At 46.7% G+C, this 20,927-nt stretch overlaps 1 protein-coding gene across 8 annotated transcripts in view; it reads left to right on the top strand.

Annotated features, from left to right (window-relative positions):
• Positions 1–20,927, top strand: part of Slc35d4 (solute carrier family 35 member D4) — a 145,129-nt gene that overhangs the window by 61,769 nt on the left and 62,433 nt on the right. For 7 of the 8 annotated variants that reach the window (XM_076554737.1, XM_006989464.4, XM_076554740.1 and 4 more), the window contains 2 exons: positions 4,822–4,891; positions 8,914–9,007. In XM_076554737.1, the coding sequence (XP_076410852.1) occupies positions 4,822–4,891; positions 8,914–9,007 (164 nt within the window). Of the gene's footprint in view, positions 1–4,821; positions 4,892–8,913; positions 9,958–20,927 lie in introns of all 8 variants that reach the window. The other variant, XR_013045971.1, reaches the window with a different exon arrangement.

Raw genomic sequence — 20,927 nt, 5'->3', positions numbered from 1 at the left:
AACCCAAATCAGAAGCTCATTTTTTTTTTTTTTTTTTTTTTTTGGTTTTTCAAGACAGGGTTTCTCTGTGTAGCTTTGCGCCTTTCCTGGAACTCACTTGCAGAAGCTCATTTTTTAATAAAAGGGGACCTGCAGGGCCCTGGCCCCCATTTTGGGTAACTGTTGCCTTGCTTGTGGACCTTGACCTTGATATCCTCCCAATGCTAATTCCCTGCCAGGTTCTACCCTCCTGAATGCTTAAGGGAAGTTCCTTGTCTGTGTATCCTGAATAATGGGTGTTAACAGCTTAGATGCAAGATTGTAAAACATCAGTAGCGAACTTCTGCCCTCTGGGGTCCTCCCATTGTGCTATAAGCCTATATTTAAGACCTCCTACCCCCTTCAAGAAATGACATTCGACATTTAAAATTTATATATATATAATTGAATGAATACTGCTAATGTAATCTATGAATACCACAAATGTGATTAATATCATGAGTGTAAGTAATGAATATCATGAGTGTAATTTAAAAAATAAATTAAAAAATTAAAAAAAAAAAAAGAATATCTTGTTTAAGCTACTGTTCCATTTCATGCCAGAAGCCATTGGTCCACTGCCTTTTCAGCTGCCTTTGAAGAAAGGGGCACTGTACCTTTTCTGGATTGCAAAGCCACTTCAGTAATGGTGCCATATTGTCCTGGCCTCAGAGGAAGCCTGTTGCTAAAGCCACAACCACACTTCTTTTGGCAAGGATTGGTAGTTCTTTGTTTCGTGTCCTGTCTGTCCATTTTGGACAGCATACTGTTAGCAGTCAATGCCAGGACACTTCGTTGTCCAGTGGCTAACTTTTGCCACAATGAAAGTTAACTCCATATGCATTTTCTTTAATGCCCATATCTTCTCTGAAGTAGATTGGTGCTTCCAGGAGCCGATATGTCTCATAATCATAAAAAAAGGGAAAAAATTCTAAGTTATTAAAACATTTTAAATGCCATATTCTGTAGATCTCTGAAGGGTTTGAAGATGACCTAGGTTTCTTCTGAGGCTGGGGAGATGGAGCCAACCTGTTCTTCTAGCCTTTAACCTCACAAGTTACTGACAGGGTTCAAGCATCTTAGAACCATAATTGGGAAGACCACACACACACACACACACACACACTCCTTTTTCTTTCAGCTTTTTGACCAGGTGTAGAGAAATTCTTCCCATGTCTGAAAGTTTGCACTTTGTATTCTGATGGAGTCATCTTCTATGGGCTTAAAGCAACCAGAAGAGCAGGGAGATGTCAGGAATGAGCCACCAATGACCTTGGTTCATGGATGCCATTGTTGAGATAAAGCAGCAGCACTAGCCACTCCTTAGAGGTGCCCCCCACCCGTTCCCTGCCAGTTCCAGGGCTGAGATGGGGAGAGAGGAAGTTTGCCTCATGCTTCACCTCATGTTAAGGGTCACAAGGCTTGCTATGTCACTGTTGCAGTTTTGTGCTCTGTAACCTTCAGAGAAGCGGGGTTCATGTCCTCTGTTCAGCAGAATGCCAACTGGACCTTAGCCATGCCGGATACTCCCACTTGACTGCGGAAGCCTCATGCGGCTGCCGTCAGGCGTGAGTCAGTCCCCAGCCACTTATTAGATGCCTGTGCCCTGTAACTCAGCACAGAGTGATGTTTTGTGAGCATCTTCACTTGTCTTTTACATTTTTTAAAAATTATTATTATTTTATGTGTATGTGCCTGAGTTTATGAGTGTGCTGCACCACATGGATGCACGTACCTACAGAGGCCACAAGAGGGCATTAGAGCCCCTGATCCAGATACAGCAGTGGTGATGTGAGTGCTGGGAGCCTGGGAGCCGAACCTGGGTCCCCGGAGAGGAGGAGGTGCTTAACTGCTGATCGTTAGCCCCCAGGGTCTTCTCACACTCTCAGGCTGCTAGATTGAGCACTCCTGGGGGTGGAGTGAGCTACACTCACAGCCTCATGCGGAGTTTGTTTGTTTATTTAATTTGCCTGTTTGTTTTCTAGACAGAGAGAGAAGTGGAGTTAGATGATCTGGGAGGATCTGGGAGATGAGGGAGGGAAATCCATGATCAGAATACGTTGTATAAAAAAATAAAAATGAAAAAGCTTGTGAGGAAACCAACAGGGGAGCATTCGAGTCAGCTGGAAATTGAGGGTCACATAGTCCAGTCTAGAACATTCCTGGCCTACCAAGAAGCACCCCGTCTTTCAGATACGCTTCTTTCACTAGCGCTTGCTAAGGTGTCACTGTGAGGCTGACTTAGAGAGGCGGAGGGGTGTGTGAGATGGAGGCCCTGCTCACAGGATCTAACGGTCTAGGTGCTGTGCAGATGAGGTGTGCAGGCAGGAGCCGGGGTGGGAACAGGATGGAGGCAGGCTGGTCGTTTATCCTATGGTTGCTTCTCTCCCTCCTTACCGGACTGGTGCTTGTCGTCTGGGCAGTGATTATCATCTAGCTGGCAGGTTCTTAGGGCAGATTTGTTCTTCATTCTCCCCCCTCATCTGCCCTGACCGTCCTCTTGTTACCCTCATCTGCCCTGACCGTCCCCTTGTTACCCCATTCATCTGCCCTGACCGTCCTCTTGTTACCCCATTCATCTGCCCTGACCATCCCTCTTGTTACCCCCTCATCTGCCCTGACCGTCTTCTTGTTACCCCCTTCATCTGCCCTGACCATCCTCTTGTTACCCCCTCATCTGCCCTGACCATCCCTCTTGTTACCCCCTCATCTGCCCTGACCGTCCTCTTGTTACCCTCATCTGCCCTGACCGCCCTGGTGTTATGTAGACTCCCTTCAGAGCCGGGGCTAGACTATAAATATCACCTGTACCCTCACTGGCTTACCCCGCTGGAACATTTATGATGAAAGATGGGATGTCAAGAGGAGGCGCGTCCAGAGGGGTCTCAGGGCCCTGGATTTAACTGGTCCCTCTCCGCCATTCCTCGTTCTTCCCTGGCTGCACTGCAGCTCTTCTCACCTGGGAGATCCGGCAAAGGCCAGGAGGAAGCAGCTGCAGAAGAGACAGAGCAAATTCTCCACGATGTCCCATCCGCATGCCTGAGCAGGGGCTTCGGCCGCTCTGCAGTCCACAGTCCCAGGGAATCTTGGTTGTGGGTTCTCTGCAAAAAAGAACCTCAGAGTGTGCTGTGTCCATTATACACTCAAGTTCTGAAAGAGGTGGATAAAGGCAGGGTCTTTTCCTCTTGTCCTCTCCCTTGTGTGGGATGCTGCTGCTGAAGGGAAGATCTGAGGCCTGGCCTGACCTGCCTGCGTGTTCTGGCCCTGCAGTTCCACAGTTCCACAGTTGTAGCCACCGCTCTTCTCTGAGCTCCACTTGGAGTGGGGTAACAGAACCTCTCAGAGCAAGAGATAAAGTCACCACAGTTCACACAGGCCTTTTCACAAAGCATGCCCTCACTAAATGGTCACTGTTGTTACTTTATTCTTAGGGGGAGGCAGTAGCAGAATCTCAGATGCGGCAGCTGGAGGGCTGAGCCGTCACTAACATGGGTTCCAACTGGAAGGTAGAGAGGTTCGGTGCAACAGTGACCCAAACCAACAAGAACGCGTCACCTTTGATGGGCTGCACGAAAACAAACCTTGAAACTCTTTTCTTAGACACACATGGGCATAAGTGGAGGTTGATCTCAACTTTAAAACATCCAAACTGTCAGAGATACAGAATTTGGAACTTTTAGCTGAATCATTTGAAATCACTTAGGGGGCTTCCCAGAAGTGTAGCAGCTCACTGAATCTTGTTCAGAAATGTGTTTGTGCATGCATGCATGCATGTTTGTGCATGTTCCTGCTGATGGAACCCAGGTCCAGAGTGTGCTAGGCCAACACTACCCCTGAGCTGCCTGTGAAACACTTGACTCATCGGTGTAAGTGATGGAGGAAGGAAGTACTCCCAGCTCCCCACAGAGCTGTTCAGCAGGGAACACTGGACTGTCAGCCCAGTCCCCAGGCTGCCCAGAACAGACTTAGACCAGAGCCCAGGCCACCAGAGAGCCAGGCTCCTGCAGTGTCAGACACACCAGATTTGGAAGGATTAAGCTGTCCACTGTGGAAATGCTTAATTCCTCTTCTCGAGACATTTTTGGAAGGCTTTCTGCTTTTTTAATCTCCTGACTTCTTGTTTGTGACCAAGTTCAAATTCCAGGGAGACGCAGCCAATATGTATGATTATTTCCTCTTGTACTAAAAGTGGAGCTCAAAGAATGAACTTACTTCACAAGAAATAAATGTTCCCTTTGGGCCTTAGACTAAAGTGAGTGTGTACAGCCGCTCTGGGCTTGTGCTGTGTGTGCAGTAATTAAACACTAACATGAAGAAAGATGTCAGGGGAATGCATTCATGGTCTTTTTTTAACATAAAGCCAAAAAAAGAAGAAAAGAATCTTTAAAAAGACTTTCCTCTTGTCCTCTCCCTTGTGTGGGATGCTGCTGCTGAAGGGAAGATCTAAGGCCTGGCCTGACCTGCCTGCATGTTCTGGCTCCACAGTTCAACAGTTGCACAGTTTTAGACATGTCCCTTCTCTGAGCTTCACTTGCAGTGGGGTAACAGAACCTCTCAAGGTCACTACAAGAGCAAGAGATAAAGTCACCACATTTCACACAGGGCTGTGCACAGAGCGTGCTCTCGCTAAATGGTCACCGTCGTTACTTTATTCTCAGTGGGAGGCTAGAAGATTCTTAGGGACCTGAGAGTTGGAGAGCTGAATACATTGTGCAGGAGACTGTGTCTTACGTTTCCTAAAGTAGCTGGAGGGAGGTGAGGGAGCTGTGTGGACCATTACCTCACCGTTGCTGTGCTCCTTAGGTGACCTCTTCAGTGCCCTGGACTTTCCATTCCTGTATTTCTACAGATTCCACGGCAGCTGCTGCGCCAGGTAAGCCTGCGCCACGTCCTGTGTTTTCTGTGCCATTAGCTGATCTTCATCTCTATGCAGCCCAGCGTAGTCACGGGGAACCAAGGGAGCTGCAGAGGTGGGCGGGGGCAGTCTGGGAAGCAGCTTTCTGTCTCCAGTGGGTCATTCCTGACTACTCACATGTGCTCAGTGCCAACCTGAATCCAGCGGACCCTGGCCTGGTGCAGTGCCTCAGCCGGGACTGTGGTTTTCCAGCTCGCTGAAGACTGGGGCTTCCCCACTGTTCCCTCCCCATCCACCACACGGGGCTTCAGTGTATAAAACTAATGAAATCCATTCAGTTCAAGGGATCCTTGTGTCCTCTCCGTTTTGATCTTGGCTTCTCTCTTGCTGCCGAAGGCAGCCCACCAAAACCCTCCGTGGAATCCAAGATTCAGAAGTACAGGGTAGAAATTGGCAACCAGTAGATGTCTAGACACCAAGGTGGCCAATAGTATCTGGCCTTGGGAAGGACTCGGGGATGAGACCAGTCAGGCAAGCCCACCCTGATCCACAGAGCTTCCTTGCCATCCTGCCCCGCCGTTTCTGACACAGTCTTGAGTGGTGAGAGGTGGAAAGCCTCGGGTGACAGTCTCAAGCTTGTATTCTGCCGTGGTGGTGGAGAGATGAGACCTAGCCAGCCCCTGGGATGGTGGAGAGAGGAGACCTAGCCAGCCCCCGGGTTGGTGGAGAGAGGCGGGGTTGGTGGAGAGAGGAGACCTAGCCAGCCCCGGGGGTGGTGGAGAGAGGAGACCTAGCCAGCCCCGGGGGTGGTGGTTCTGGTTGTGTAGCCTCCGGGCCGATTATCCCGTCCTCCCAAGTTTCTGTTTTTCCATCTGGAACGTAAAACAGCAACAGTGGCTAAAGTACGTGTAAGTTCCTAAGCATCATACCTGGCCCAGGAAATGGGAACCGTTAGTAATACCTGCTCAGGTGAACTGTAAGAAAAATCTCAAAACTGTTGATGTTGAATCCTGGCTCTGCTGAGGGATATTAAGCAGGATTTTAATTTGTCTTGACTCGTCTAGGGATAATGATTCTATTTGTCTTATAGGCTTTTATACTAATTAATCCAGGAGTGTACTTTGAATAGTGCCTATGCATAGTAAATTCTCTGTGAGTGCTGTTGTCATTAGTCAAGAAAAAACAAACAAAACCAAAACCCTCAACCATGAAACCAGAAAATGGTGCCCATGGAGCGATCTTTGCAGACAGGTGAAAAGTTGAGATGCAGGGACTGGAGAGTTGGCTCAGCGATTTAAGAGCATTTGTTGCAGAAGACCAGGGTTGAATTCCCAGTGCCCACATGGCAGCCCACAACCATCTGTAGCTCCAGTCCCAAGATGCACATGCATACAAGGAGGCAACACACACACACACACACACATACACACACACACACACATAAAATTAATAAAACAAAATTTTTTTTTAAGTTGAGGTTTAGCTAAGCACTGCTTCTGAAGTGAGTAGGTCATGTTCCTTGGGGTTATTGAGGCAATCTGAGTCTCGGAATGGCTTTATTCCCCTCAGAAAAGCTTCAGGGCAGTACCCCCGATGATCCTGTCCGCTCCCCACAGCTCTCCTCAGCTTGACTAGCCTGTTCGCTTGCCCTGAGCGGAGCTTTCACAATGTAACGCGTGCTGCCCAGGCATCTGGAATTGGTGTCCTTTGAGTGTGACAGTTTGGTAGTGTGAGTGAGCAGGCTCTGGGGTGTGGTCAACACTGGTTTGGTTATTTCCAAGAGAACAGCGTGCTCACAGCTCACTGGTTTTGGCTCTGCGTAGACACAACTCTGGCTGTTTCTGGCCCTATACAATGGACAGCTTTCTCCCAACTCAACAAGTTAGATCAGGCTTTTATTTTAAGAGCTGTCGATCTTTGCTTGAATTGTCTTTAACTCTCTGTATCATTTTACCCCCTGACTTCATTGCAATGCTGACATTTTAAAAATATGTACAATTTCTCCACATCATTTCAATGGTTCCTCCATGGCCATTTCTCAGATTAGGAGTGTACCTTCAGGAGGTCTTGGAAAAGCTCAGAGGGGGATCATGGATTACTGAGGGGAAGGAGGTAGCCATGACCCAGAGACCCCTGAAACAGATCTCTTTCTCCTGGGATCCTTCATTTCAGAGATTCTCCCTCTGTTTTTTAGAGGGATATTCCCCTATCAAGGGTAGAAGAGCTGAAAGGAGGCTAGAGATAAGGTAGCCACAGGATAGAAATGATTTACAAACAAGCCAGGCAGTGCAAGGGAAGCGCTGGACGTTTCTCTGAACAGCAGAGACTGGTTCGTCCTAGTCAAGTCTGTGCTGAGGGAGCAGGCTATGCTCATGCCCTTTGGCTGGAGGTGGAGAGGGAAGGCAAAACCCAAGGATACAAGGAGGTTTGTGAGATTGGACACACCTGTGATGCTGGTCTTGGCTGCTGCCGTGGAAGCTACCAAGAGTTAACTCAGAGCATTGGCTGCCTTCCTGGGTACCCCTTCTCTCAGAGACATGCACCCTAGAACATCCCGCTCCGACTCATTGATGATTACTTTAGATTTTTGTTGCGGTGACAGGTGTCGAAGAGAAACAATTTAAATAGCAAAGTATCTTTTTCTACTCCTGGCTCAGGCATCTACTCAAGGTTGTCTGGTTCCCTCACATTGGGCCTGAGAGAGATGATACTGTGATGGAACTGACAGTAGAAGATTTTCTAATGGATTTGCTTAGGAGACATTAAACCACACAATGTAGAATTTATCTAAGGGAGTGCTGCCCCTGAAACACCCCAAAGATAAGTATTAGCTCCCCAGGTCTGTTAGAGGTAGGCAGAGTTTACCATGCTAGGATGAAATGTTTGTTCACCAGGACTGACCAGCCATTATGCCTCCCACAGGCGGCTTACGGGGACGTGCAGGATTACAACTTCCGTTACATCCTGCCCTAGTCAGGGGAAGCAGAGTTCTGCCAGGTGGACGAGATGACACCAGGGAACAACCACTCAGAAAAACCCACAACTGGTGTGCTTAAACCTCTGGCCCTCTTTGCAGTGTGAATGGCCCACCTGCCCAACTCCTGTCTGTGTTTAAATTGTTCCAAGTGTAACCTGGGGACAGCATATGTAAAATGCATAAACCTAAAGACATATAAGTTTAGTAAATCTTCTAATCAAGACTGGCTCTTCCTTGAGCAGTAGCCACAGCCGGCGTGTGTGTGTGTGTGTGTGTGTGTGTGTGTGTGTGTGTGTGTGTGTGTGTGTGAAGATTTTCCCCTCTTAATGTCTAAGTGAGCAACTTGGGATGCATATGACTTCCTTAGCAGTGTACAGCAGAAGAGGTGTTTGCCTCCTGAAGCAGAGAAGTGAGCTAGGAAGTGTGCCGCCAGGGACGAATTTCTCCTAACCAGGTCCCACCTCCTGATGGGTCCATTATCTCTCAATAATGCCTTCAGATGATGAGTCCATAAATGGACTAATCCAAAATCAGAGACCTCATGATGCAGCCAAAGCCCCTCCCCAATATTACTTACATCTGTGACAGAGTCTTAGTGCCTGAGCTTTTGGAGCAATACTTACTATTGAAGACATAACAATGCCCACTTACATGTTTTTCTGTCGTGACTTAGCCAGGTTTCCGAGCTCTCTCACTGCCAGTGAAATACTCTCATCTCTATTTAGTGGAGGCTCAGGTTTCTAAACTGTTGTTTTTATCCAGGGGAACTAGAAAACACAAATATGATGGAGGTTGTGTGATGCTTAGAAATTCGACATCTACTGATAAACTAAGTGTAGTGATGGCGCGTACCTGTTATCACAGCCGCTTGGGAGGACGGGGCGGGAGGCGGGGAACTCCAGGCCAGCACGTGGCCGTGGCCGTGAGCCTGGCTCAGGGGTGGAGGAGGAGGAGGAGGAGGAGGAGGAGGAGGAGGAGGAGGAGGAGGAGGAGGAGGAGGAGGGATTGGAGCTGTAGGGAAGGAAGGCAGCCTCACTAACCCACGTGTGTTTTCTCCTTTCAGCGGAGTTTTAGGATTCTTTCTCATGCTCAGCACAGTAAAGCTGAGAAGCATTCTGGCCCCAGGGCAGTGTGCAGCCTGGATTTTCTTTGCTAAGGTAAGAGAGAGGGGCCGGGAAAGTCTACCTCAAAAGCCGGGTAACAAGCCTTGGCAGCATGGGCTATGTAGAGGGACCTTTAGGAAACCATTTTTAATGCCCTGTGCCTGGTGATAATTTTGAGACCTTTCACCTAATTTATCAGCAAGACATCATCGCACCCTAAAAGGCGACAGAGGAAAGCTGACAAATGGCCAGGCGGACAGACTCCGTGAGCCTGTGGGACAAGGGTTGTTACAAGAACAGCTTTTGTGTATCCGAGTGACCAGGGCTGACTGACGCAATAGAGAGAGGCGGGTGGGCTGTGAAGGCTGGGAGCCGAAAGGCAACAGTGAAGCACCATGGTAACAGACATGCTTTGAAGAACTCTCTTCTGGGCCTTCCTTCCCTCCGGTCTGAAGCAGTCGGGTACAGGAGTTGCTTCTGAGGAGCGGGATCCCGTCTAATGACGTTACGTTATCGCAGCTTCCGTCTTAAGCTATGTATGGTTTTCAGTTGCTTTGTTTTCTCCAAAAATGAGGTCACACAGTGGTGATGTCACCCCCACACGTGGTCTACCTTTACCAGAACTGTTCTCAGTAGAATGTGGAGCCTGGCTGAGATCTTCAGCATGAGAGAGTGAGGAAGCTGACAGTCTCCAAAACCAGCAGAAAGCTGGGGAAACATTGTTCAGAGTCTCCATTTTCATGCTCCAGAAATTGACTGAAAGCACACAAGAAAGCAGAAGTGTTTATTCATGGTAGGAACAGAGTGAGTTCAGTGTTCCTAGCTGGCGCTGTCCCTTCCCTCCTTCAGCTCTGTCAGTGTGATGGTGAAGCCAGGCAGGCTGTGAGGAGCCGTGAAAATTAGCTTTGCTGCCTCTAGAAGTCGCTCCCTCTGTTTGGGGCATTGTTCGTTCAAGCGGCCATTTCAGTCAGAAGTGAACAGGAGAAGCCGGTAGTTCCACCGTGGTGAGTTTACAGGCCTCACTGGAGTGAGCTGTGGGCGGTGGTCTTGCTGCTGACCTAAGTAGTTTTGGAGGTAAGAGCATCATGAGCTCTGGAGCCCTCCATGTAGCTCACATTGAATGCCTTCTGTGTCTGGGAACGCAAGAGGTGGAGCAGACTCGAACACACACAAAAGAGCCAGAGGAAAGTACAACCCAAGCAGATGTGAGAACTGCCCGAGGTTCAGATGTCCTTTCCAGACACCTAGAAGCAGAGGCAAACCAGATTTTCTGGCTCCTGGTATTTGAACAACCACCTCTGACTGGTCCTTGCCAGGACACCAGGTTTCATGTGCGTGAAGAATAAGGACAAATAATAGTAAAGACATCAGCGCTGTCTCTTTATGGGACACAGAGTTCACACATGGGCTAGAGAGACCACTGAACAATCAAAGCAAACAGCTGCAGTACTGAGACACATGGAGAAGTCAGAACCCAGAACTGCCACCACATGTTATCTAAAAAGCACAGCACTCAACCAAAAATCACAGACACTTAGAGAAGCAAACTGTGGCCTGTGTGGAGGGAAAGAAAAGCCAGTGGGAGCTGGCTCTGGGTATCTGCTTCAGATGTAGGAGTTAGCCCAGAACATGGCAAAGCAGCTCCTTAGGACACTCAGGGATGGAACTGCCGCTATGTAAAGAACAGAGGAAAGGCTCCAGAATCCCGAATGTCAGTCAAAGAGAATTAGCAGATAACCAAATGGCAAGTCCTGATGGAAAATACAGCTGAAATGAGATTTCTCTAGAGGGACTCAACAGACTTTAGATGGCAGAAAAAGAGAGAAGAAGGCATCATTTAATTCAAGGAGAAAAATAACTGAAAAATGTAAACAGCACTCCAGAGAGCTGTGAGACATATATATCAACATATACATAAAAGCAGTCTTCGAGGAGGAAGAGCCAGGGATAGGAAAATATTTGAATAAATAATGGATGAAACTCCCAGACTTTATGAAAGACATTAAAATCAGTAAGCCCTAAAAACAAACAAAAAACCAGAATGTTACCTAAACAAATTATAATCAAACTGTTAAAAGGCAAAGAGAAAATATTAAAAGCACCAAGAAAAAAGGATTCAGCACACATGGAGGAAATTAATGCAATTGATGAAAAATAGCAAACAAGCCTTAAAACAAAAATCTGGAGGCCAGACACAGCAAGAGGAGGCCACATTCAACATGCTAACATTCAACATGCTAACGGACATATGCAATCAGGGACTTAATATATAGCAAAACTGCCCATCAAATATGACAGAAGTAAAGACATTCCCAAGCAAATAAAGACTGAGCGATGTGTTGCTAGTGGTAATACCAGTAATTACATTGAATGTGAATAAACTAAGTATTCCTTTAAAAGGGATGAGAGACGGCTCAGAGCTTGGGAGCGCTGGCTGCTCTTTGAAGGACCCAGGTTTGATTCCCGGCATTCTCGTGGTGGCTCACAACTGTCTGTAAGTGCAGTTCCAGGGGATCCGACGCCTCTTCTGGCCTTTGTGGGCACCAGGAGTGAATGTGGTGCTTATACATACTTGTAGGCAAAAGACTCAAACACATAATAAAAATAAATGAATCTTTAAAAATTACTCCATTCAAAAGACATAGGTTGTCAGATTGTGTTTTTAAAAGGCAAGACCCAACTACATAGTGTCCAGAAGAGAGACACCTTGGATCAAGGATACAAGTGGGCTGAGTTTGAGGGCAAGGCAGGGCCAGAATCCTCATAAGCTGCTGCTAGACATGTATGCGGGCACTTTGAAGGACAGCTAATGCTTCCTAAAAGGCAATCTGACATTCAGGCTGCACCTCTGCGCCCAAGAAACGCTCGAGAGCAATGAAAACACACACCCACCAAAACCCCATACGTGGGTGTGTAAAAACACACCCACCAAAACCCCGTACGTGGGTGTGTAAAAACACACACCCACCAAAACCCCGTACGTGGGTGTGTGTAGCAGCATTAATAATAAAGCCAAAACATGTAAATAGTGGAGATGTAAGTTTCTTAGTGGATGGATAAATAAGGTATCATATATATGTGGTAGAATACTATTAAACCATAACAAGAAATGAGCTATTAATATATGCTATAATACAGATAACTCTTAGAAGCATTCTGCTAAGTGGAAACGCCTAGTCACATAAGTTATTCCATTTGTGTGAGGTGTCCAGAAAAGGCAAATTTATCCAGACAGAATGTATGTTGATGGTTTTTCATGGAGCAGAAATGTATTGGATGTAGGTTGTGGTTTTGTGGGATAGAAAAGAGCTAGACTGGGGGCTGGAGAGATGGCTCAGTAGTTAAGAGCACTGGCTGCTCTTCGAGAGGTCCTGAGTTCAATTCCCAGCAACCACATGGTGGCTCACAACCATCTATAATAAGATCTGACATGCAGGCAGAACACTGTATACATAATAAATAAATAAAAAAAATCTTTAAAAAAAAAGAAATGAGCTAGATTGTAGTGATGGTTGCATAATCACATAAAATTAGTAAATTTACTAAATTTGTTTATTAAAAATTACATCACTGGGGCTGGAGCCAGCCAACCACTGGATGGCTCAGTGGTTAAGAGAACTGACTGCTCTTCCAAAGGACCTGAGTTCAATTCCCAATACCCACATGACAGCTCACAACTGTCTGTAATTCCAGTTCTAAGGAATCTGAAACCTTCACACAGACGTACATACAGGCAAAACACTAATGCACAAAAAATAAATCTTTAAAAAACTTTAAAAACCATCACATTAAAAAAAAATCATGCCTTGGCCAGGCGGTGGTGTAGCATGCCTTTTTAATCCCAGCACTCGGGAGGCAGAGGCAGGTGGATCTCTGTGAGTTCGAGGCCAGCCTGGTCTACAGAGCAAGTTCCAGGAAAGGCACCAAAACTACACAGAGAAACCCTGTCTTGAAAAACCAAAACAAAAAATATGCCTTTAATTTTGATGGCTGAGTTGTGGCTTGTGAAGCATCCCCAAGGGCTGTAAAACACAGCACGCATTCCGTGTGTGGTTAAAACACGGCACACATTCCATCCTTCACAGTTTGATGGCGTTTGTCTGTGTATGGGCTGTCTGTTTGACCACTGGTCACTGGGAGTCTCCTTTTTTTTTTTTTTCTTCAAAACTTGAACTTTATAACATTTTCCTCAATTCTAGGGGAGGGGGCAGGTTTAAATTGGCTCTTGTGGGTTAGTGCTAATCCTTATGTGTGCATGATTAGATTTAGATGAATCATTAAGGTTTTTTGCAGCTTCAGTACATCAGATAATCTCTTTCTCTCTTCCCCCACCTTCAGTACATCTGATAATACCCCCCCCACACACACACACACACATCTTTTCTATCACCGATGAGCTCTGTGGTTCTTAGCGGCCAAGTAGTTCTTAGCTGCCCTGGACCAGCTACATGAGCCAAATGCACTGGCTTTTGTAAGGTGCCACAGCTGTACTTGGTGATACAGCATTGCCTGGTGATGTCGTCATGATAGCCCAAATACAGTGTTTCCAGAAAATGACTCAGGAGGATGGCCCTGTGGTGCTAGAGAAGATTTTGCATTCCTCAAGAAACTTGTAGACCCAGGCAGGGAGTTCATTCAAAGGCTGAGATGTTTTGTTCCTGGCTCCAAAAGTATTCTTTCTTAGCCATTGTCCAAGAGGTTGTCACATCAGCTATCATTTGCATGTTCTCTGCTTGCTTTTTTTTTTTTTTTTTTTTTTTTCATGGGGTCTCACTGTGCATCCCTAACTGGCCTGGAACTCACTGTGTAAGCAGGCTGCCCTCAGACTCACAGACCAGCCTGCCTCTGCTCTTGAGGGTTAGGATTAATGGTATTGCCACCATACCTGGATTCAGTTATGTTTCTATCATGGTTATCATTTTTCTCTCTTGGAATCTGAGAACTACTTTAAGAGCCAGAAGGTATTATAGTGATTAGCAACCTTTGGAGGAGCCTCTTCTTTTGGTAAACGTGAGCATGTGAAATCTAATGCATGGGCAACTTCGTGAGCTCTCTTCTCACTGGGAGTACAAGGGATTTTTTTTTTTTTTTTTTTTGGTTTTCCGAGACAGGGTTTCTCTGTGTAGCTTTGTGCCTTTCCTGGAACTCACTCTGTAGTCCAGGCTGGCCTCGAACTCACAGGGGTCCACCTGGCTCTGCCTCCCGAGTGCTGGGATTAAAGGCTTGTGCCACCACCGCCCAGCCAGTACAAAGGATTTAACTCAGAAAAAGTGAGTGGACAACAGTGACATGTGGGTGTGTAAGGAGGTACAGCCTGAGTCCCCACTCTTAGTGGGCTTTTCCAGCAGATTTAAATCCGAGAATTCTTCCCGGATTGGGCCGTGCCTTATCTCATGCTTTTCATTTCAAACTGCCTGAGTTCTCAGTCGGTGGAGAGAAGCAGCTGAGGTCGGAGTGAGCTGAGTGACAACAGGCCAGGAAAGATGGGCGTCCCCAGACGGTGGTGGCAGTGCTCACCGCCCTTTCAGAGCAGATCTTATAACACTGGGCCCCTCAGAAGCCAGTACCGCGTCACCAGCTTCCTTGTCCTGAAGACCGCTGCAGGACATAAAACCAAGTCTGTCCTTTCAGTGGCCCTTGGGAAATACTTTTTCTGATAGATCTTCTGATTCAGTTTAAGTTTTTTTGTGTTTTTGTTTTGTTACTTCTAGGGATTGATCCCAGAGTCTTACACATGCAAGGCAAGAACTCTACCATTGACCTAAACTCTTTCGTTGTTGTTTTTCAAGACAGGGTCTCTGGGTAGCCCTGGCTATCTTGGAGCTGGCCCTGTAGATCAGGCTGGCCTTGAACTCACAGAGGTCTGCCTGTCTCCTGAGTGCTGGGATTAAAGGTGTGCGCCATCACCACCCGGCAGTACATCTTAAATCTGACAGGATTGCTGACCTACCCACCGAGGTCACAGCATTGCAGCCATGCCCCTCCTGGGTGCTGATGGGCATCCCACAGCTCTGGGAAGGAACACGTGAGAGCTACGCAGGGAACTGGCAAAACCAAGGCAGCTGGGCACAAACTGGATCACTTGAGGCAGGAGCCCCACCCTGAGTCAGGACCATTTGAGGCCAGCGGATTCATAGGCCATGCAGTGGTGGCAGCCCACATAAAAGGCCGTGGAAGGAGGAAGGTTTAATTTTAATGTCTGCTTGCTCTCACCGGCAAGTTTACAACTCCCGGCACATTTCCTTCACTGGTGTTAGAACCTAATTCGTTGGGATTCCAACACGGACTGAAAACGGACAGCTCTCTGGGATCTCACCAGAACTCCAGCGGCTGACCGGGACTGGTGAGGCATCTGATTGTGGACTGAACAACTACTGGATTCTTGGCCTTTCTGTCAGGAAACAGCCATGGCTTGACTACTCAGACCATATGCTGTAAACCAGTCTAGTAAATCCCTTACTGATATATAGATAAATATTAGTTCATTGTACCATTTCTGTTCCTTAGAGAACCCTGACTAATACAGAGTCTGAGCCCTGCATATATGAAATGTAACTCCACCAAAAACAAAAACAAACAAACAAAAAAAACAAAAACAAAAAACAAAAAAACAAAAAAACCCCCAGAAGGCCAGTGAAATATTCCATGGGTAATGGCACTGCCATTAATCCTGATGACCTCAATCCATCCAGAGACCCACATGGTGGAAGGGAAGAATCGACTCCCCAAAGTTGTCCTCTGGCCTCCACGTTGTACCATGGCGCGCGCGCGCGCACACACACACACACACACACACACACACACACACACACACACACACATCAGGGAGATCTGTGAAGGCATATAGCTTCTCTTTCAGTGGACCCCCTTTTGTACATGATTCTACCATTACTCGTCATTTCTTTAGGGAAATCTTTGGAGATTGATGGACACAATAAAGGAGAACTGCATTAGCTGTGCTCAAGGCCTGTCTGAGGCCTGTTATAACCCGGAATAGATAAGGGTGAGTTGGGCGATGATACCAACCTGGGGAGTAAAGGAGTGGCTGACACTGTTGTGGTTGCCTGGGTGAGACTGAAGAAAGGAACAGGAACCTTCCAGAATGAGCAGCAGGAGCAACAAGGCAGGATGAGCTTGTGTAGCTGGAAGTTTCTCAGTCCCGCCCGGCCCCGCAGTCCCACAGCCGCTTGTAAAATAATCACTCAGAGGCTGAATATTATTTGTAAACTGTATGGTCTATGGCAGGCCTCTTGCGGGCTAGCTCTTATATCTTAAATTAACCCATTTCTATTAACCTATGTTTTGTCACGTGTTCTGTGACTTAATGGTCTGCTGGCGTGTTGCTCCTTGGGCAGCAGGCTGGCATCTCTCCAGACTCTGCTTTTCTCTTTCCTGTCTCTCTCCTTGGATTTCCCATCTGTCTCTAAGCGTCTTGCTATAGGCCAAAGCAGCTTATTTGTTAACCAGTGGGAACAACACATATTCACAGCATACAGAAAGACATCCCCAAGCACTTCCCCTTTTCTATCCAATCAAAAAGGAAGGTTTTAGCTTTAATATAGTAAAATTATATATAACGAACAGTTATCAAACAAGAATTATAGTTACAATATCTAGTCTATATTTGGCAAAATTAAAGAAAATTTTATCATCTATCCTATATTTGTGAGTCTAAAGTCTCATATCTAATTTATCTTTTATCATAACCAAGGAAAATTATAACTATCTAGTCTTCAACTATATCAAAGACCCCAGAAGGATATAACATTACCTAAGTAAACAGGAAGAGCATTGTAAGCAACTTCCAAAACTCTAGAATGACAGAGACAGCTGGCTGCCTGGACAGTCACCCAAAATTCCTCTGTAATATTGGGGCATCCATCTTCAGCCTATAGGTCTAGAGTTTCTGAGTTGCTTCTCCCTGTGTCCTGCAGAATGTCTGACAGCCTCCTCTGTGAAGCGGGAACCTGAAGGACCATCTCTCCTTGTTTTGGCAAAATTTAGTGCAAGTTAGGATAGAAAATGAATTAGATACATTTTGGACTCACCAAAATAGGATAGGTAATGGAATATTTCCTCTGAATTTGTCAAATGCAGATGGACTAGACATTGTTGATATATTTATTGCCTGTGTATATTATATATAGTTATTGTACTTACTGTATATAATTTTTCTTATATTAGTTATAATTTTTTTATTTTAGACAAAAAAGGGGAAATGTGATATTTTATTTGTGCACCCCAATAAAGCTGATCTGGAGATCACAGAAAAAAGCCAGCCACTGTATTAAACATAGAAGTCAGGCAATGGTAGCACACGCCTTTAATCCTAGCGTTTGGGAGGCAGAGACTCATCCGGATCTCTGTGAGTTCAAGGCCACACTGGGAACAGAGCCAAGCGTGGTGGCACATGCATTTAATCCCAGCATTAGTTAACCATAGAGGTCTGGAAGTCTGTACAGACAGACAGGAAGTCTTTTCTGATGTAGCTGTGTGGAGAGAGGAAGTAAGAGGGCAGGGACAGAAAGGCATATAGGCGTGGGTGTACAGGAAGTAGCTCTCTCTGGAGGCTGAAAAGTTGGTAAGGTGAGGTTGATTGTGGCTTGTTCTATTACTCTGATCTCTCTGATTTCACCCCAATATCTGGCTCTGGGTTTTTTATTAATAAGACCTTTTAAGATTCGTGTCACAGGCATGCAGGGAACTAGGAGTTTGACTAGAGGAAGAGCCAGTGGATACATAGGGAAATTAAGCACAAAGCCAGATGACAGTAAAAAGAATCCACTGTCAGCCGGGCGGTGGTGGCGCACGCCTTTAATCCCAGCACTCGGGAGGCAGAGGCAGTCGGATCTCTCTGAGTTCGAGGCCAGCCTGGGCTACCAAGTGAGTTCCAGGAAAGGCGCAAAGCTACACAGAGAAACCCTGTCTCGAAAAACCAAAAAAAAAAAAAAAAAAAAAAAAGAATCCACTGTGGACCTCTGGGCGAGCTGGTGGATGGTAAATAATGCTTGGGCATGGTAATGTGGAAACAACTTACGTAGATAGAACTGGCCCTCATGCATTCAGGCAGGAGGTAAATCAGAACTTCAGTGGCAGGAATTAAATAAGACGAAAGTCAGATGTGCCTGAAAATTGGAAGGAAAATAAATTTTCATCATTTATCATATGATTCCTATGGGACATGACAAAATAAGGACTATACCATGTTAGACCAGCTGAGGGTGGGTGATGAGAGTCATAAACCAACAATGATGGACGCGGAAGAGCATGGCTGTCCTGAAGGTTGTTGGGTTTTTTTTGTTTTGTTTTTTTGTTTTTCAAAACAGGGTTTCTCTGTGTAACAGTCCTGGCTGTCCTGGAACTCACTTTGTAGACCAGGGTGGCCTTGAACTCAGAGATCCGCCTGCCTCTGTCTCCCAAGTGCTGGGATTAAAGGCGTGTACCACCACTGCCCGGCTGTCCCCAGGGTTTGTAACCGGAAACATGGGACTCTTACGGCGTGACCGATGTAGGGAGTAAAGCTGGTGGAATGCATTCTAGACAGATGTGTGGCAACCAAACATCTAAATGGAGCTGGTGGAAACCTGGAGACATGGGTGAGAACTTAGATCAGGCATCACAAAGTGAAGGGATGGCAGAGCTCACTGGGAGAGGAAAGATGGAGGAATGGAAGAACATGGGCAAACACTTGGGAGACATTCAAGTCTAGGGGCCATGATGAGCAGGACAGAGAAGTGACAGAGAAGGGCCGTAAGAAGTGCCACTCAGAGCAGGTTGAGAAGAATCAGCGCGAGGACTTTGGCAACCTTTGAGGGGTCAGTGAAGGGCAGACTCAGGAATGAAGAGGGGTCACAAATACACTGAAGAAGAAGGCTGTGTGCTGTGGTCAAGGGTAATAGCCAGACCTCATGAGACAGATGTAGAAAAAGGACCTGAGTGAGAGAACAATGACAACCAGAGACCGAGGGGCGTGGGAAGGACTGGGGTCAGTGGTTGTGGAGGGACTTGGGGTCGGGGCTGTCCTAGAAAGGCAGAGATCGTGCTGGATGGAAGGAGGCAGGCAGGGCTGTAGTCTCCATCATGAGATGTGTGGGGAAGGAATGGGGCTGGGGGGTGCTCAGTGTTTGACTCTGGCCACTGTTCACTGAACTTCTCTTCTATGATATGAAATGTGTGTGCCCCCCTAAAATTTATAGTTTGAAATCCTAATCTCTAAGGTGATGGTCATAGGTGAGGCTTTGGGCACATGATAAGATTATGAAGGCAGAGTCCTTATGAGTGACATCAGTGGCCCAGCTCCCATCAGTCATGGTGGCTCACACCCTTAATCCATGCACCCAGGAGACAGAGGCAGGCGGATCTCTGAGTTTGAGACCAGCCTGGTCTTTATGTGACCAGTTCCAGGCCATCCAGGGCTACAGAGTGAGATTCTGTCCCAAAATAAAAGGTTCTGTCTCAAAATAAAAAACTGCCTTGCCCCATCCACTGTGAGAACACAGAAGGAGGATGCTGTGTCAGAGAAAGCAGTTCTTCCCAGACACTGAACCCACCAGCATGCTGATCTGCACTTCCCAGCCTGTGGAAGAGTAAGAAGCACAGTTATGTCGTCTAAAGCTACCCAGTCCGTCATAGCAGCCATGAGGGACAAGATACCCACATTAGTTACTTTTCTCATTGCTGTGATCAGACCCCCATGGTAAAGCAGGAAGAGTTTATTTTGGCTTGCTGTTTGGGAGGACACAGACAGGCCATTGAGATGGGGAAGACATGGTAGCAGGTGGCTCCATGGTGGCAGGAGTATGCAGTAGGCTGATACTACTAAAGGGAGTCTCGTTTCTCCATGAACAGGAAGTAGTTCCTGGAGAGGAAGTGGGGCTAGGCTCTAAACCTCAAGGCCTGCAGTGTAGCCAACTTCCTGTATTGATGCTCTACCTCCCAACACAGTGCCACCATAAACACAGGAGCCTAAGGCAGTATGGCCCCGGACACCCACCCCCCCACCCCCCCCACCCCCGTCCTTTGCTCTGCTAGAAGGCGTCTAATGACATCTCAGAGCTGTCAGGACTGCAGTGGCGGTCTGATATTCATGCCCGACTTGTTGATGGTCTTTACATCTGATGTAGCCCTCTACAGTGAACTGCTAGGGACTGTGTTGATAATTATATCTACTCAATAAAACATTTGCCAGGTTTATAAGAGCTTATTGGAATATGTCACACCACAGTGGGACTTTCTTCTGTCCTGTCACTAGGTATCATCTTCTCTTGGGGAAGATCTTGGTGTCAGTGTTACAGGTGGTTTATTGGAATTTTTGTTCTTAACTCAGAATTCACTCTAGAAGGCGGTTCCCTCACATTGCTCTTGGGATAGGATGCTGTTCATATGGAGGAAATACTGTAAAACTGGAAGGTACTAGAATATGAGTTCGTGCTGGTTCAGAGCAGAGTAAATGAACTCATGTGTGTGGAAATAGCTGGGGTGTACTTTGCAAGCAGCATCGTGTAGGACAATAGAGACCTAAAGACAGTTTTCACCTAGTCTCAGGTCTTCCACTTTAGATGTGTGAATTGGTTTCCTTTTCTGTAAATAAGCTCAATATTATCTCTGCCTTATCAAGGGCATTAAATGCTGCCTGACAACCCTGTACTGGTGGGAGCCAGCCCTGGGCAGGTCCCTGGCGCTGTCAGACTCTCACTCAGTCCTTTCACGAAGCTGACCAGTGGTTTCCTGGCTGAGTTTACCATTGTGTTCACTGGTTCGTGGTGTGGATTTACTGTCCGCTGTATACTGCTGCTCTGAATGCAGCAGCATCCGCAAGAACAAGGCTTCTCACAGCCTAAACTGAGATCGCCCAACAAAAGAAGCCATTGATGGGCCATTCACAGTGTCTTAGACCTATATAAAGAGTCATTGATCCCAAACAGTCACTGTGCATGTGACAATGTATGTTTGCTGGTTTCCATGGAGACCACCC

This window comes from Peromyscus maniculatus, chromosome 19 (assembly GCF_049852395.1).
Source record: "Peromyscus maniculatus bairdii isolate BWxNUB_F1_BW_parent chromosome 19, HU_Pman_BW_mat_3.1, whole genome shotgun sequence".
Classification (NCBI taxonomy): Eukaryota; Metazoa; Chordata; class Mammalia; order Rodentia; family Cricetidae; genus Peromyscus; species Peromyscus maniculatus.
The sequence above is the reverse complement of the archived record's forward strand: the minus strand, read 5'-3'. Positions and strand labels throughout refer to the sequence as shown.